The 16268-nt window shown below is 56.0% G+C and overlaps 1 protein-coding gene and 1 pseudogene across 1 annotated transcript in view; both read left to right on the forward strand.

The window, feature by feature from the left end:
- The window catches only part of STK10 (serine/threonine kinase 10), an 88056-nt gene that overhangs the window by 21669 nt on the left and 50119 nt on the right, over positions 1–16268 (forward strand). The window contains exon 3 of the mRNA XM_054568048.1: positions 14911–14959. Within this exon, the coding sequence (XP_054424023.1) occupies positions 14911–14959 (49 nt within the window). The remainder of the gene's footprint in view (positions 1–14910; positions 14960–16268) is intronic.
- LOC129066472 (phosphatidylinositol N-acetylglucosaminyltransferase subunit P-like) lies at positions 1864–3628 on the forward strand (annotated as a pseudogene).

Raw genomic sequence — 16268 nt, forward strand, 5'->3', positions numbered from 1 at the left:
CAGGGCACATGCCTGGGTTACGGGCCAGGTCCCCAGTTGGGGGCGTGCGAGAGGCAACCGACTGATGTTTCTCTCCCACATTGATGTTTCTCTCTTTCTCCCTCCCTTCCTCTCTCTCTGAAAATAAATAAAGTCTTTAAAAAAAAGAAAAGTTATAAGCAGATTTTCAGCTGCGTGTGTGGTGTCGCACTCCAAACCCTTGTTGGTCAAGAGTCTACTGAATATGTGGCCATCAAAGAAAAATAAGATTATGTAGAAAAGCAAAATAAAAAAGGATTAATACCATCCAAATTTTTATACCAGAGATAACCACTGATAATGCTTGGAATGTGTTTTCCTAGACTTTTTCTATGTATACATGCTCCCATATGCACAGTTTGGTTTTTCTTAAATGAACTTGTACCATAACTGGTTACTCATTTTTACCTTTCACTCTTCTCTTTTATATGGATGATCTATTAAAACTTTATCCTATCCTTAGGGGAACACTTGCATCTTTATGTTTTATCCTATAGAAACCCATCTCTAACTGTGCTGTTCTGTCTTGATGAGCATTCAGGCACTTCCTTTGTATTTTTCTGTTTATAAACAACTCTGGCAGACATATTCTGGGTCTTGTGTTGTTGCCCGGGAATGCCTTTAGGAGATTTTTTCCAGATTTCTCAGTGTCTATTGCCAAACCGGCTGCAAAGGCGTTTTCCCATCTTCCCGGTACCTGTCCACCCACTGATGTGTCCCTCTGTCCTGCTCTCCCTCCCGACAGCCTTTCTGGGGCTGCTGATCATGTGCCCATTAAGGAAAAGCTCTTTTATGTGTCTGTGCCCATTACTGATTGTGGCTGGGTACCAAGTTCATTACTTTCTCGGGTCCAAAGATAGTACAGCCGCAGCCGACATGTACCAAGGCCGTACTGTGTGCTAGGCCTTTGGCTGTGAGTTTTACTTGCATTGTGTCGTTTCTTCTTCAGTCTGTGAGGTTGTTATCTCCATTTTACAGATGAAAATAAGACACAAAGAGGCTAAGTCGCCCCCGCCCCCCCAAGGCCACACTGCTAGAAATCGGCAAAACTGGAAAACCAGATAGAGAAAAAGGACATTTTGTAACTAGACCGTGACTGCTGATGTCACAGCAGATATAGCAGAATTTTCTGTCCCCGAGTTGTCCCTTTAGGCTTGAATTTTCTCACCCAGGGCTGCTGCTATCGTGGAACCTGTTTCTTACCCTCTTGTTTTATAGCCACCTGTATGTAGAGCCTACATTTGCTACTTGCCAACCTGGAAAAGGAGCCACCTCCTCATTTTGGAGACTTGAGTTTTAGACACAATGACATCAAGGCAAGTGGCACTAGAACTGAGTGGATCAAGAGGGACAGAGGGTTTCAGGCAGAGCCAACAGCGTGGAGGCGGGGAAGGTGTGGCATGTTTGGGTGGCGGTAGGCTGGGGTTCAGGGTGCACGTGGTGAAGGTCAAGGGCCGTAAAGTAATTGGAGGCTGTGTTGTGCAGGGCCTGGAACGCCAAGGTGGAGGGTTTGCACTGGACCTTTTAGCTCTGTTCCCGAAGTGCAGCCCTTGGACCAGCAGTGGCACTGGGACCTCGTCCTGCTTTGCACACACCCCAAGCCCCTGCCCTGGGCCAGATTTCGGTCTCGGGGAAAGTCTCTTCGAGGCTTAGTCCTTTTTCCTACAATCATCACGGGAATGAGAGAATGGCATTCATGGTAAACGTTTAGCAGTCTTTCCCTGGGGCAAACAGCCCTGGTTTCCAGCATCTGCCCGTTTCGGGGATGTGAATATTCCCACCTTAGAGGCCAGGCTACCAGGGCGACGTCACTACCGCAGAGTTGGGGAGGACGTGCCCTCTGCGATGACGTGCTTCCGCCTCACGGACACAGTAGCTGCAAATCACTGCAAGAGCACAGATAACAGGCAAATGTGGGGGGAATAATTAGGAAAGTGCCGTGTTTTTTAGTATTTATCATCTTTGTCTTTAATACGATTTTCCAAACTGAAAGGCTATATAACTTAATTGTAAATAATGGTTGTGTTTCACAACTGGCTTATAAAAATTCCTGAAAACGTAAGTCGGTACTCAGGAGCCCGTGACCGACGGCTCCAGAATATCTCCAGAGCCGGACCAGAGCAGCAGTGACGGACCACAGAGGGCTGTCCCTGGGCGTCACGTGGCCAGCGTTCACTTGGAGACAGACAGCTGGGTTCCAGGGAGGGTCTGGGATTTACCCGAGGTCACGCAGCAGGTCAGTCCCGAGGCCGGACGTGCGGAGGCCCGCAACGGTCGTGGGAGAGAGGCCCCCCTCGTCACGCGGCCCCGAGGGAAGGCTTCCCACCGCTCCCTGCCGCCCTCCGGATGTATTTGTCAAGGGAAGAATGTCTAAACCTACAGGAATTTTATTTTATTTAATTTATTTATTTTTTAAGTATGTTTTATTGATTGGTACAACAGTTGCCCCCATTTTCCCCCCTTTCACCAGGTACCCTGTTCCCTCCAGTGATCCCCCCCCCCGTTAGTTCATGTCCATGATTTGTGCCTGTAAGTTCTTCGGCTTCTCCATTTCCTACACTGTTCTTAACCTCCCCCTGCCAATTTTGTACCTACCAGTTACGCTTCTTATTCCCTGCCCCTTTTCCCCCATTCTACCCCCGTCCCCTCCCCGCTGATACCCCTCCATGTGACTTCCATTTCTGTGATTCTGTTTCTGTTGTAGTTGTTTGCGTAATTTGTTTTTGTTTTTGTTTTTCAGGTTCAGTCGTTGACAATTGTGAGTTTGTTGTCATTTTACTGTTCATAGTTTTGATCCTTTTCTGAGATAAGTCCCTTTAACATTTCATATAATAAGGGCTTGGTGGAGATGAACTCCTTTAACTTTCCCTTATCTGAAAGCACTTTATCTGCCCTTCTGTTCTAAATGACAGCTTTGCTGGCTAGAGTAATGCATGACTTTGAATGCTTCTTTCCAGTCCCTTGCCTGTAAGTAGACCTACAGAAAATTTTTATAAGAGTTTATTTTAGTGGCCCTGGACGGAGGTAGAGGGGTGGCACGTGACCATGTGGCCTTTCACTCAGTTTTGACTGTCGCGTGGCTGTGGCTCCTGGTCTGCGCTTGTGCAGGGGACGCCTCCTGAGATTGGGGACATCGCGCTGAGGTTGTCTAAAGCCTCAGAGAAAATTTCGTGGAAAATTCACCATTGCCATTGCCAGAAGGAGCCATCTATGGCTGCGTTCTTTTCTGAAGCTCCCCGTTTGGCTTCCTACTGTATCTTGTGTGGACGCTGATTCCTGGATGGCTGAACTCCTTAGGCCTAACCGATTGGCCTCTAAGTATTGGGCGGTCGCATTGCCCGTCTGCTGCTCATTACTGTAGTGATCGGGTACGTACTCTCATTCGGAGTGAGCTTGACGAGTACCTCGGCCCTCAGCTCTGTGGGCACAAGTCGCAGGTAACTGTGCTAAAGGACAACAGCAGAAGGAACACCAAGCAGAGGCCGGGACAGCATGAAGAGGGATTCCGGCTAGTGAAGTGACCCGAACGTTCCTTCTCATAGCCAAAGAAGATTCCTCCAAAAACCCAGTAGTATTTGGGCTGCCATCAAACATTCATGATAAGTTTTGACATAATAATTTTGACCATAAATACCTCTCTTATTAATACCTGGTATGGAAATATTTTGAAAAACGTAAGCTGAACTTCTGTTAGATAAAGTTCCATTAATATTGTCAGCATTCTCAAATACTGGTTATTAATGGACAAAATAAGTAAAATGCTGCATTAACCATAAAAAAAAAGAATTCATCTGTGCCAAAATTCTGAGGACGTGCCCCAAAGCAAGGTCCCCAGGGACAGAGAAAAATGCCGCAGAGAATGGCAGTTTCAAGGCTCATTTTCTACACTTAGAATCAGAGGAGAGAATGGACGGAAGGGCCATGACACCCACGGGTGGCAGACGAAGGAGGTGGGAGAAAGCAAAGCGGGGCGTCTCTGGGGTTGGATAAAAAGCAACGTGGAGGAACACGCGCCCCTTTCTCATTGGCAGGTGCAGGGTAGGCGATGCGGGACATTCGCAGCACGTGGAGAGGGTCTGCGGGGACAAGTAACGATGCGGGGTGTGTGGTCTCGGGCTCTGGTGCTTCGAAGGGTCTAGCAAAGGAAGTGGCTCTGCCGTCTCAGAGATGTGTCACCCCAGAGGCGCAGGAACAGCAGACAGAGCTCACAGAAGGTGAAGTCCGACCTTTGCTGTGGAGGCTCTAGGCCTGGGGTGTGGCCGCCGCAGGACCCGCCCAGTTAGGAGTCTGTGATCAGACGTCCTGGGTGGTGGCTTCGGTCGCTGAGCCTGTGAGGCCTGCTGGGGACCCGCGGAGCTGCGGGGTCGGCTCTGTTGCCCTTTTCGTCCTGGGGACCCACGGCCTGGGACACAGGCCGATGGCAGCCAGCCGGTGGGGCTTCCCAAGCGTCTCCTCCGGCTCCTCGAAGCCACGTGCGGCCGACACCTCGCGGCCTTTGCCCTCTTCTGGGCAGCCCCCTCCTCTGGCTTCTCTGCCTTTCATCTGCGTACCCTCCCGAGGCTTCGCTGTGACCATGTCACCCCCTAACAGAAAGATGGCATCGGGGGGATGATGACACCAGCGCAGAGGGAGGGGAGGCCTTGCATGTGCACAGGGGGCCTAGCTGTCCCCAGCCTTCCCTGGAGGCCCGCGCAGGTCAAGTTCAAAGTCGTGACGGCCACCCCCCACCCCCACCCCAGCCACTGAGTCTGGTCAGAGAGTTTTGCAGGAACTTGATCTGCTCAGGATTCTCTTTATTGTCTACCAAACACAACAGTTCCAAGGGCCCGGGAAGTCTCCATGCTGAGCCAAGGAGCTTTCCCGGATCCACCCCCTGACGGCGCCCCCCAGGGAATGAAGATACTATTTGGGGGGGCTACATGCCTATGCAGTATTTGTTTGTAGGACACTCTTGGTATGGCTGCCTCTCCCAAACCTCATTCATTCCTTTGCCTCTGTAATAGTTATTATAATTTTAAAAAGGTGACTCACTTTTTAGAAATTAAACACATTTATTTAAAAGGAAACTTCCCCCTCACTACTCTAAATGGGAAGCGAGGACCCACTTGCCATAAATAGAAATAAAGAAAACAAACCAGTTGAGCTCTTTCCCGACCCTTGCCTGCCACAGCTTTCGGCCTGAGCCCCACGCCTCTGTGAAAGGGGAGGCTGTCACAGTGCGGCTCTGCGGCCCTGAAGCACCGAGCAGACCTGCAGGGTGACAGAGGCCTGAGGACGGACTGATTTGCCCCGTGCTGGGCGACGCCCCGCACTCTACTCCTTATCTTGGGCCCTTGTTTGGGGCTGTGCCTCACCAGGGTGTGGTGGACGTTGGGCCGGGCCGCCCCAGAAGGTCAGAGGTTGGGGATGAGTCAGCCAGGCCCAGCGACTTCTCCAGGGTCACTCGAAGGGACAGAGACTGAGACTGGACCCTCCTCTACTGGCCAGGAGGCCCGCGGTCTTGTGCTCGTAGCTCACTTCTCGACTCTCAATGTTTACGCCTGGGCTGCTCCAGCATGTTTAGCTGCAGAGTCGTCTTCTGGTGAGATCTTCACAGGAGTCCTCGTGGGCCATGGAAGCAACAGCTGCTCTGCCTGGGGGTGGCTGCCCTCCTCCCCTCATGGCCCCCCGGCTCCGAGGGGGCGCTCACAGGAGCTCTGAGGCCCGTGGGTTCTCTGGGCTACGCCAGGATTCGGCCCCTTCTCGGTGTGAAGGGGGCTGTCCCACACGGTAGGCGATTTTTAGCAGCATCCCTGCCTCTCCCCACCAGATGCCAGTGGAATCCACCCCCACCCCCCTGCTCAGCTGTGACAAACCAAAACATCTCCAGATGTGCCAAGTGTCCCCTGGGGGGCAAGGTCACCCCTGGTTGAGAGCCACAGGTCTCTCCCACTCCAGAACTTGCGGTGGCGGTGTCTCCGTGGCAGGCGACCCGGAGCCTCACCTGCACAGCGAGCCTCAGAGCAGGTTGTGGACTGGTGAGCTCAGGCCAGATTTGGCCCGTGACGCACTCTGTGTGGCATGTGTGACACTTTTAGAAGTTGGTTGCTCGTGATTTGTCGGAAGATGTCTCAGAATTCTGGCCTCTGACTTTTCTTGAACAACCAGGCCACCTTTCCGTGCGGCCTTGGTTGTCGGGGCCGAGCAGCCGCAGCCCCTAGGCAGGGGTGTGACTTCCTGTTAGCCTCAGATCTTGCCACTCCCGACCGCCCCCACCCCCGGGGCTGTTCGCCATTGGGGGGTGGTACTGCCTTCCTTCCAGCAGAATTGAGAGGATGCAGTCCCCATCCCAGGGGTCTGTCCAGATTCCGAGGTGTCTGTCAAAACGGAGGAAACTGAGGACAACCGAGAGGACTGAGTTCCCAGGAGAGCATGTGAGGGGACATTTGTTTCATCTCTGCAGCCTCCTGCACCTTCTAGGGGAGCTGCCCAGCCTCGGCAGGCAGGTGACCCAGGCTACCTGGACTAAGGAATCTAAAAACAGGCTTGTAGGGTCTGTGAACTTCCTGTACTTGGGTACTGGGGGTGTGTGTGTGTGTGTGTGTGTGTGTGTGTGTGTGTGTGTCTGGAGAGTGACCGCGGGCCACCCAGGGTGTGACTTCTTGTCTGAAAGTGCACATTTTGAAAAGAGGAACAGCAGGTCCCAGGGTTACAGCAGGGTGTGGGTGGGCGGGCCACATCTGTCCACATGACCACATGTTACCAGCCAGGGTTTCTGTGGCTTGTCCCCTTGGACTCAGAAACCAGCAGTTGGTCGCTGAGAGAGATTGTATCTGTGGTCTGAAAAAAGCCAGAACCATAAAGAGATTGATGTTAGCAAGTAGCCAGCAGCACTCGAAAGTCACTCAGTGTGGCAGATGGCGCGCTGGGCTGGAGCCCGGGGACCCGAGGTCTTCCTGGGTCTGGGCCTGACTGGCTGTGGGGACCCGGCCAGCCTCAGGCACCACGGCCCCTCCCGGTGCAGCTGGCAACCCGGCCGGAGCAGGCGGAACCCCGCAGAGGTGGACTGGCAGGCCGGGTCACCCGGGGTCCTGCTGCGGGGTGGCCAGTCTGCACCCGCCTGGGGTCTGGGCCCAACCCCGGTCTCGGTGTTTCCTGGAGGGCGGTGTGGTGAGGAGAGGGCGATGACAGGGACTCGTGTGCCCTGCTCTGGCTAGGCGGGAGGCGCCGCGCCTGCTGTTTTCACTCATGCCGCCTCACTCAGTTGCCCAAGACTGCACCAGCGTAGGAACGTGCTGTCCCGGTGTTACAGAGGAGGACCCGGAGGCTCGGAGAGTTAGGCATGTGCCCAGAGTCACCCAGTGGTGGCGTTTTGGCTTAACTGTCAGGGGATGTTGACCCCAAGCCAGTGCTCCTGACCTCGGGGCTCACTGCGCCTGAAGGAGGTAGGCGGCCCGGAATTTGAATCCTCAGGGCCACCGCAGAGAGGCCTGGGCACTGGGGCCGGCACGTACGGACGTGGAGCCACCTTGGACCCCTCAGGGGTTGTGGCGAAAGGGCCAGGCAGGCGTGGAGGCTCCCCGATTGTCACCCAGGAGCCCTAGTGTCCCCCCACCGTGCTCAGACACCCTTCTTTCCCATCAGGGGCAGCCGGTGCACACACGCAGGGAGCCCGCATTTGCTCCCCAGGCTCTCGGCGGGTGGGCAGGGTGGCGGGGCCAGGCCACGTTCCTGGGAGGCCCAGGGGCTGGGCTGCCCCGCTCAGTGGCCCCATTGTTTGGACTGGAGCTCAGAGGTGCGGCGGTTCTGGGCCCCCCTCCAGGGACAGGCAGCTGAGAAGCTGCAAACATTTGCGTGTTGACTGTCGTGCTTTTTGGCGGCTGGCTCCGTGGACTCCTTTCTACATGCCTTGGCTGGGTCACCAGAAGCCTCTGTCTTCCGTGCCGATGGGGTGTCCCCGCGCCCAGGGGATGGTGCCTCTCTGGGAGGCGGGCCTAGGGGACCATGGCAGCACATGCCCCGCTTCCCCAGGAAGAAACAGGCCCAGAGAGGGAATGGGGCCAGCTCAGGGCTGCCCGCTTCCGTGCCTGCGTGTCATGGAGCCAGGCGGACATGGGGTTCGTCACGGAAAAGCTCAGGGGTTTTGGGGAAGCCCTTTCCCCACCAAGCCTCAGTTTCCCCCTCTGCAGAATAGGGACGAACGTAACCGCTCACAGGAGTACGTGAGGGCTGCTCGCAGAACGCTCAGTGCAGGGCCAGGCGTGTGTCAGTGCCCAGTGACGGCAGCCGTCATCTCGACTCTCGGGGGACAGGAGAGGCAGGGACAGGCTCTCTGTGTCCGGCTGTCTTTGCAGAATCTGACTGAAGGCTACATTAGTCACCTTCTGGCTGTTTTGTCCTGACTTCTGGGCATCTTAAGGCCACTGAAACATTGCGTGTATATTCATTCATTCATTTGTTCGTTTTTTCAGTCATGCACGCACTCCTTCATTCATCAAACCCTCATTGATCATGTACTAGGTTCCAGGCTCTGCGAGTGGATGACATGAGTGGACTTTTACAAATGTAAACTGCCTGGTCCGTGATACAGTGACTTCAGTCATCTCGAACCCTACAGTGTTATTGTTGCAAACGACTCCACGGCTGTTGAAGGCTTCATTTTCCGGGCAGGGGAACCGAGGCTCAAAGCAGGGAAGGGGGCGTCACAGCCCACAGAAGACGGTGGCAGGCCTGCGACCGTGCCCACACCCCCACCTGGGACCGACTTACCTTGAGTTCCTCGAGTGTTGCCAGCACTCATTTATTGAGCGCCGCTGTGTGCCCGGTGCCCCCACTGGCTTCGGCCAAGGTGGGGGAGGGGAGGGGACCCAGGCCAGACACTGAGTGGCCACCAGGATGCCATGCCTCCCCTCCGGCTGGAACGCGCCTCCGCCACCTCTTGGGGGTTCCCGGGCTGTGGCATTGCTGACCCAGATCTGCTGCTTGGCCCCTTGGTCTGCGGGCTGTGACACTTGATGTCTGCGCCCCGTGGGTGGTCCAGGGGCCCCTTCTCTGGGCTGGGACATCCGGGCTGCCTTAGCTGCGGGGGAGCCGGCCCACTTGGCGTGAGCGAGAGGACCAGTGGGGCCCAGGGAGGGTCGCAGCAAGGAGGCAGAAGGGCCTGTCCGCCGGCCACCCGGGCGGGCTGCGACTCAGGCTGTTTGTGGCGTCCCCCTGGAGCACAAGGAAGGCGGGGCGGGGCGGGGTCGCTCGGTCTCCTTCATCAGGCAGACGCACGGAGCCCAGACTTGGCACCCAAATCGAGGTCCCAGTTCAGATCCTGGCTCTGCCACTAACTCTTTAGGCCACCTTCATAACCTTCCTGAGCCTCAGTTTCCCTATCTGTAAAATGGGAATAAAACACCACTAAATGCTGACAATACTTTGTGACATTTGTCAAGCATTTGCTTACCATGTGCCAGGTAATGTCCTGTTTGACACTCACCGTACACCACGTGAAGTACTGGCAGTTTAGGGTAACCTGCCCGGCCTAGTGAGAGCGAGATAATCCACACAAAGCCCTCGGCACGGGGCCTGCCCAGAGGGAACTTCCAATTGCCCTTAAGTATCATGGGTGGGGAAACCAAGCCAGTCCCAGTGAACGACCCTGCAGCCGCTCACCTTGTGAGCAGGTGGTGGGCGTGGGGTGAGGCCACAGAGCCGGAGCGGCTGTGTGCATTGCGTTTTCTTTGTGTGTGACTGAGCGGGGTGGACGTCGGCTTGCACAGCCCCTTGGGGTCGCGGTTTAGTCCTGAAGGGTCGAGCTGGTGGAGAAGAGAGATGTTAAATCCTGGTGCTCTCAGTGCATAGGGGTCTGGAGCTGAGTCCTATTTCACAGGGCTCCAAAGGAGGTTGGGAGGAGCCTGTCCGGGGCCCAGAGGGGAGGGAACGCTTTTTGAATGGAGCAGCTGGGCCCGCCCAGCTGCAGCGCTATTTCCTGGGTGCCCGTTAAGTCCATGAGTGAGTCAGTGAGTAAATGAGTGAATGAAGGGTCGGAGAGGTGCTGCGGCCTCCCAGGATCACGAGGCCAGGCCCGGACCCTTGTGCTGCTTCGTGACAGCTGCGTAGTCTAAACTGATGCGCATGGAGGTAAACATGGGTTTCCAGTTTCCTTTGGCCCCAGCCAGAGAGGAAACCCGCGAGCACAGGCTGCTGTCCAGCCCCGCTGGGCACGTCCGAGCGTGTGTACGGGCCCAGGTCTCCGGGGAGACAGAGCTCGTGGGGCGGAGACGGGAGGCCAGTTGTGTGGCGCGCACGGGTCCAACGAGGGCCCAGAAGAAGCAAGCGCCTCCCTTACCTGTCCAAGCTCAGGCCCACTTGCCTCGTTATTTTTTCAAAATACTCATTGAAAAACTCCATCTGGTCCAACCTGACCATAACGCAGACCCCTAACGCATCTCTGCCCACACCCAACACTTCTCACCCTCCGCTCGGGAAAGGCTCTCGCCTCCTCCTCAGGCCCCTGCTCGCTGCTCGGAGGCCAGGAGGCAGCGGAACACTGATGAGGAAGTTCAGGTTCACAGGCGGCATGAAAGAGACGCTCATGCTGCCAGCTTGTCCCCAGGACTTCTCCACGCCCGTCCCATGTTACGTGTGTGTTTGGGGGAGGAGAGGTGGGACCCTGGAGTCCAGGCCTCTTGCACTTTCGTGGATTCCTGTTGTGCAGCGGTTCTCAAAGTTTGGTCTGGGGACCCGCAGCGGCCTCCCTGGGTCCTTTGTTAGAAATGAAGATGCTTGGCCTTCACCCCAGACCTACGGAGCTGGAGATGGGGTGGGGCCTGTGTCTGTGTCTCAGCCAGCTCTCCAGCTGCCTGGTGACGCCTGCTCAGGTTTCAGAGCCCCTGCTGCTGTGTGTTTAGCTGGTCCCACCTAGAGATTCCTAGGAAACTCTTACTTGCCCAGCGGGGTGGCGTCCTTGCCCTCCTGTCTCAGTGCCCCAATTCAGCCCCTTTATCTCTTGCCAAATGGGAGGTCAGGTACTTTCTGTAACAAGCAACAAAAAGTATCAACTCACACTCAACCTAACCCACGGAAGGCATTCATTGGCTTGTGTGTCCTATTTGAAGAGTCCAGAGGGCGGTCAGGTGTGAGGGGAGCAGGAGCGGGGCTCGGACACACTGTCATTTTCTCTGCCCTCTTTGTATCAGGTTTGTCTGCACACTGTCTTCCAAATGGCTGCAAAGAGGCTGCCTGCAACCGGCAGGGCTGTGTGCTTCTAATCTCCCCTAGAGGGAGGCGGCACGGCATCCCACAACATCCAGCAGAACTCACCAGCTCTGCTCTGATTAGACCAGCCCTGAACCAACCTTCCAGGCGAGACGCAGAGAATTGCCTTGAGAGGTTTAGGCGCTCCTTTCCCGCCAGGATGAGATGAGTCCCATCCAGCTCTTACAGCTGTTTCAGGAAGGGGAGGGAGGAGACGCTGTGTGTGCAGGGTGAAGGCGGCTGGGATGCCCGCGGCTCCAGGACCCGGTCGAACAGCCCTTTTGCTGTTTGCCCCACTCCACTGAGTCCCGGCTTTTCTGGCCTCCAGAGGTAACACCCAGGGGGATCTCCCTGAAGCAGAAACCTGTCTGCTACGCTCTTGTTAAGACCCTTCGGTGGCTCTGGCTGGGTAGCTCAGTGACTTAGAGTGTCACCCTGATATACCAAGGTTGCAGGTTCGATCTCCAGTCAGGGTACATACAAGAAGCAACCAATGAATGTATCAATAAGTGGAACAACAAATTGATGTTTCTCTCTCTCTCTCTCACTTCCCCTCTCTCCCCCTCTCTCCCTTCCTCTCTCTCTAAAATCAATTAAAAAAGCAAAAAACCCCTTGGGGCCTCTCCCCGGACACACACGCTGAGCTCTCAGGGTGACGTTCAGGCTGTGCGATGTTCCAGCTCCAGCTCACCCTCCCGGCCTGCGCCCGTCCCACCCTTTGCGCCCCCGGAGCCACTGCACCAGCCCCCTTCCTGCACCGTTCCTGGCAGCCCTGCCTCCGCGCTTGCTGCATTCTGCCTAGAACGGCGTTGTCTTTCTTCACTTGCTAAACGTGCCCGTCCAAAACCAGCCGGGCATCTCCTCCTCTGGGAAGCCCTCCAGGGTAGCTCCAGGCCCGTGCGCCACGTCCGCCGCAGGCTTCTGGGTAATGCCGTCTCCATGTGCCCCTACCTCTCACCTCTGTATCTGCCTCTGCTGTGGCCTTGGAGCAGCGACCTGTCTGATTTGTCCTAGGTCGCCAGTCCCTAGCCTTGTCACAGACCAGGAGCCCAGATACTGTTCACAGATCGAATGCTACGTTCATAGTCCCCCACCGAGCCGAGCAATAGGGGGCCCCTGCTGGACCCTCGGTTGATAATTGCCCATGGGTTGAACTGATCGCTTCTCCAGGTCCTGCGAAAACCCTGAGCCAGAACCTGCTCGCCGCCCTCTTGAGGGCGCACGAAGGAGGAGCCTGTGACTGGTTCAAGGAGTCGGTCTTTGGGACAGGGAGCTGTTGGGGTCGGGGCCTGCGGGGGGCGCAGGGGCCCCGGGCTTTGCTCCCAGGAGCCTCGATCCCCAGGAGCCCCCTCTCATCCCGTGACGGCGGGGGCGCAGGCCGACCGGGGCTTTCATCGCAGGCGGGCTCAGAGACAGGCATGTGCAGTGCATGAAACTCTGTGATACACACGCGTTGACCAAAACGTGGAAAATGCCAGTACGGCCGCCTCTGACCCTCCCCGGGGCATCGACGCCTGTGTTGTCTCCTCTCTCTTTCCTGAGCATGCGTACTTAGTGACTTCCGAAGGTGTTAAGATGATAATTTTGTTTTTATTGTTTTATTTTCAAGATTTTTATTTTGTTAATTAAACCCCCTGCATGTCTGTAAGAGCCCCCTGCCGCCCTGCCACTGAGCAGCTGGCAGGAAAGCGTTAAGATGCACGAAACGGGCCTGGTAAGAACCAAGCCATGGAAAGGGTCATGGTTTTTGTTTCTCTCTCTCTCTCTCTCTCTCTCTCTCTTGTTTTTTTGCATCGTACACAAGACACAAAGATGTGAGACACTTAAAACTGAAAGGAGGAGTAAAAAAAAAAACCACTTTCAAAAAAAGAGAGGAGAAACCAAACCGTTTTTGCTGGGCTACAGTGACAGGAAGGCAGAGGGACTGCCACTCTGCCCGCGCTCGGGTTGTCACCGAGGGCCACTCTGTCCCAAAAAGCTTCCCACTTCCTACGTGTGGTGAGAGGACGCTGATTTCCTAAAAGCACTTCGGTGACGTCCACACACGAACTGTGACGTATCGTGGGTTTAACCCTGGCCTGGAACCAAGAGTTGGTGCATGTATTCACGGTAGTAAAACCAAAACTAAGCTCAGGGCTTCCCAGCAGCCAAGGCAAAAAAATAAAAATAAAAATAAAAATAAATAAAAAAGGAAGTGCAGGGGCCCTGGAGCTCTCGAGTCCCTGGAAGGGACGCAGACGCGCTGGTGGGGCGCTCGTGCTCTCCTGGCGCTGAACTTGGGGACGAGGGGCCACGGGGCCTTGGTGAGGGCATGGCGTAAGGCTCAGCCTCACTGAACGAGGCCGGGGCCCCTGGCTTTGATCAGTGCTCATGCTGACCCTCGATAGCCACTGCAGCTGTGCCGACAAACCAGTTCTCGGAAGGTGCGTCTCTTGGAAGCCCGAGGAACCTCACCTGAGCGGGATGCTGTTGGGTGACGTCCTTTGCTAGAGGTTTGACAAGCACATACAGACTGGTGTGGCTTTCACTTAACTGTCTCGGTGACATCGGAGGTAGAAGTGATGAGTTCCATTTCACAGATGAGGAGATTGGGGAGGTCGAGTGGCTTACCCAAGGTCGCACTGCCCGTTGAGTGGCACTGCCGAGACGTGGGCTCAAGCCTCCCACCTCTTCCTTGAAGCTGCCCCCTTTGGAGAAGGGAGGGTTGGCCCTTCTGGCTGCCCGCGGGCCGTGCGTCAGCCCCTTGGTTGGCGGGGCTTCCCAACCGGCCGGGGCCAGGGGCTGCAGGTGGCGCGGGGGATTCTGGGAGTGCCTTGAGGTCTGTGTTACTTTCCATCTTTCCCGCCTGAGTCCTACTTTATAAGGGAAAAGGAGAAAGCACGTTTGCACGTATGAGCCCGGAGGGGGTGGGCCTGTGTCGGTACTCGGGACACTTTTTCCTCTGATGTCCTTTCCAGTCCCCTGCCCTGGACTGGGAGCCCCTTGAGGGCCTGGGCCTGGTGGCCCCCCCAGGGCCTGCTGCCAGTGGGTGTGTGGCAGGTGCGCGTTGACTGCATGGCTGAATGAACGATGAAGTACCGAATGAGTGAATGAAGTACCGAATACTTGCCTAAATGACTGGAGGGTTAGGAAGCCTGCTTTCTAGCCTGGGACCTGCCACTGGACTGTCTGTCCGTGGTCAGTCCCATCCCCTTCTGGGCTGCGGTTTCTCCACCTGAGCTGCTTTTCAAGGCCCGGGCGAGGCTGCCTGGCCCGAGGCCCTGGGAGGTGGAGGGAGGTAGGAGACAGGGGCCGGGATTCCAGGACGACTTGGAGGGGTTGTACATGTGGTATCCTCTGAGGCCCCCGGCTGTGGAGCCCAGAAAGGGGGCAGCGGGCAGGCGGGGACAGGTGAGCAGGACAGGCCTGAGGGGAAAGGGAGAGTGCGCGCTCCTGGCTGAAAAGGCTGTTGGCTGAGCCTGCAGGTATCATGGCAGCTGGGTTTTTCTTTTTCTGAAAACTGAAGTACCCGAGCAGCCCCTCTGGGTGTTAGAGCCCCCTGCGAGGGTTCGGGGTGGAGACAGTGCGGACTGCTCAGGCCCCAGGGCGGGAGGAGGGGGGGCCGCCAGTGAGGCCAGGGGTCTCCCCATCTCAGGGGGCGCGGGCTCATCAGTACTGTGTTTTCTGCAGATCATGATCGAGTTCTGTCCTGGGGGAGCTGTGGACGCCATCATGCTGGGTGAGTCTGCCTTGGTCCGGCACGGGGTCAGCGGGGTCCACTCCATCCAGGGATGGTGTCCTTCACTCCCCGCCCCCAGTAGCTCCCCCGGTCTCTGGGCACCTCCTCACTCTGTTCCTGCGGGGAGCAGGGGTTGGGTTCTTGGAGAGAAGGCATGACCCCCGTGGGAAGACCAACACATCCTGTTCAAAAATCCCTGTGTCCTTGAGCTGGTCCCCTGAGCCCTTAAGCCTTCTTGGTCATAAGACAGACGCCATGACTCCTTTGCCCAAGCCCGTAGCACTCGTAGGAGGTGGAAGGGACACCTGAGGGAGGGCCTTTGAGAAGTGGGGACCCCACCCATTTTGTAAGTGCCTAATGGGGGTGTTGTCATGAAGTCCCCGGCAAGCTTGAGCAATAACAACAATATACGTACGTACTAATCACCGTGGTTTGGGAATAGCCACTATATATATGCAAAAAATAAATACATAGAAAGCAGAGGTGGCGGTAGCTGCTTTCACATATGTTATCCCCGTGTATAAAATCAGGAGTCGCTGTGTTTTCTCGACCCGACCGACATGGCAGAGCTTAGGGAGCCGGCTGAGTCACGCAGCAGAGCTGAGCTGTGCGCCCAGGTCTAGGGGCCCGGCTCCTGACTGTTCCCTCCCCACGTGCCCCCCTGCGTTTGCCGACCTGGCGCACGGGGAGCGAGCAGAGGCTGAGTGAGGGTCTGGGACCCCAGGAGGGTACGTGGCGTGTCCAAGACTCTGGGGTGGCTCAGGAGAGGAGAGGCCTTCCGTATAATGCGGCACCATTCAGCCTCTTTTTTCTACTGTGAAGAAGGTACCTTCTCTGAGTTTATCTCAGGAGTGTCTCCGATTTGTGGCAGCCGTTCCCCACCCTGAGCCAGGGAAGTGCTGGCCTTCCTTGCTGCGCCCCTTGCCACCCCCGAGTCCCCATGTAGGCAAAGGACGGTAGGGGACAGGATATGGGCATTACGACGTGGCCTCCTCTCAGCAGAGGCTGCCTTTGCAGCTTTTTATTGTTCTGAGCAGAACCTACCAAAATAAAAATGGTGGTCTGGTGTGAGTTGAGACTCTCTAGGTTGTAAGGAGGCTATTCAAACTGGGTTAAGGGTAAAAATAGGTGGTGGAAGGGAAAATTGGCACAAATAACTGAAAAGTCCAAGAGGGTGGCTTCAGGCACAGCTTGATCTAGGAGTTTTTACAGAGGTTGTCAGAAGAACTCAGTTTCACCCTCCACACCTCCAGCTCCTCCGTCGCCAGCAGCTCCTGTGGGCCTCCGGGCCTTCCCTCCGGCAGGGTCC

Source organism: Pteronotus mesoamericanus, unplaced genomic scaffold (genome assembly GCF_021234165.1).
Source record: "Pteronotus mesoamericanus isolate MK-2021 breed Mesoamerican mustached bat unplaced genomic scaffold, CSHL_Meso_final contig_2, whole genome shotgun sequence".
Classification (NCBI taxonomy): Eukaryota; Metazoa; Chordata; class Mammalia; order Chiroptera; family Mormoopidae; genus Pteronotus; species Pteronotus mesoamericanus.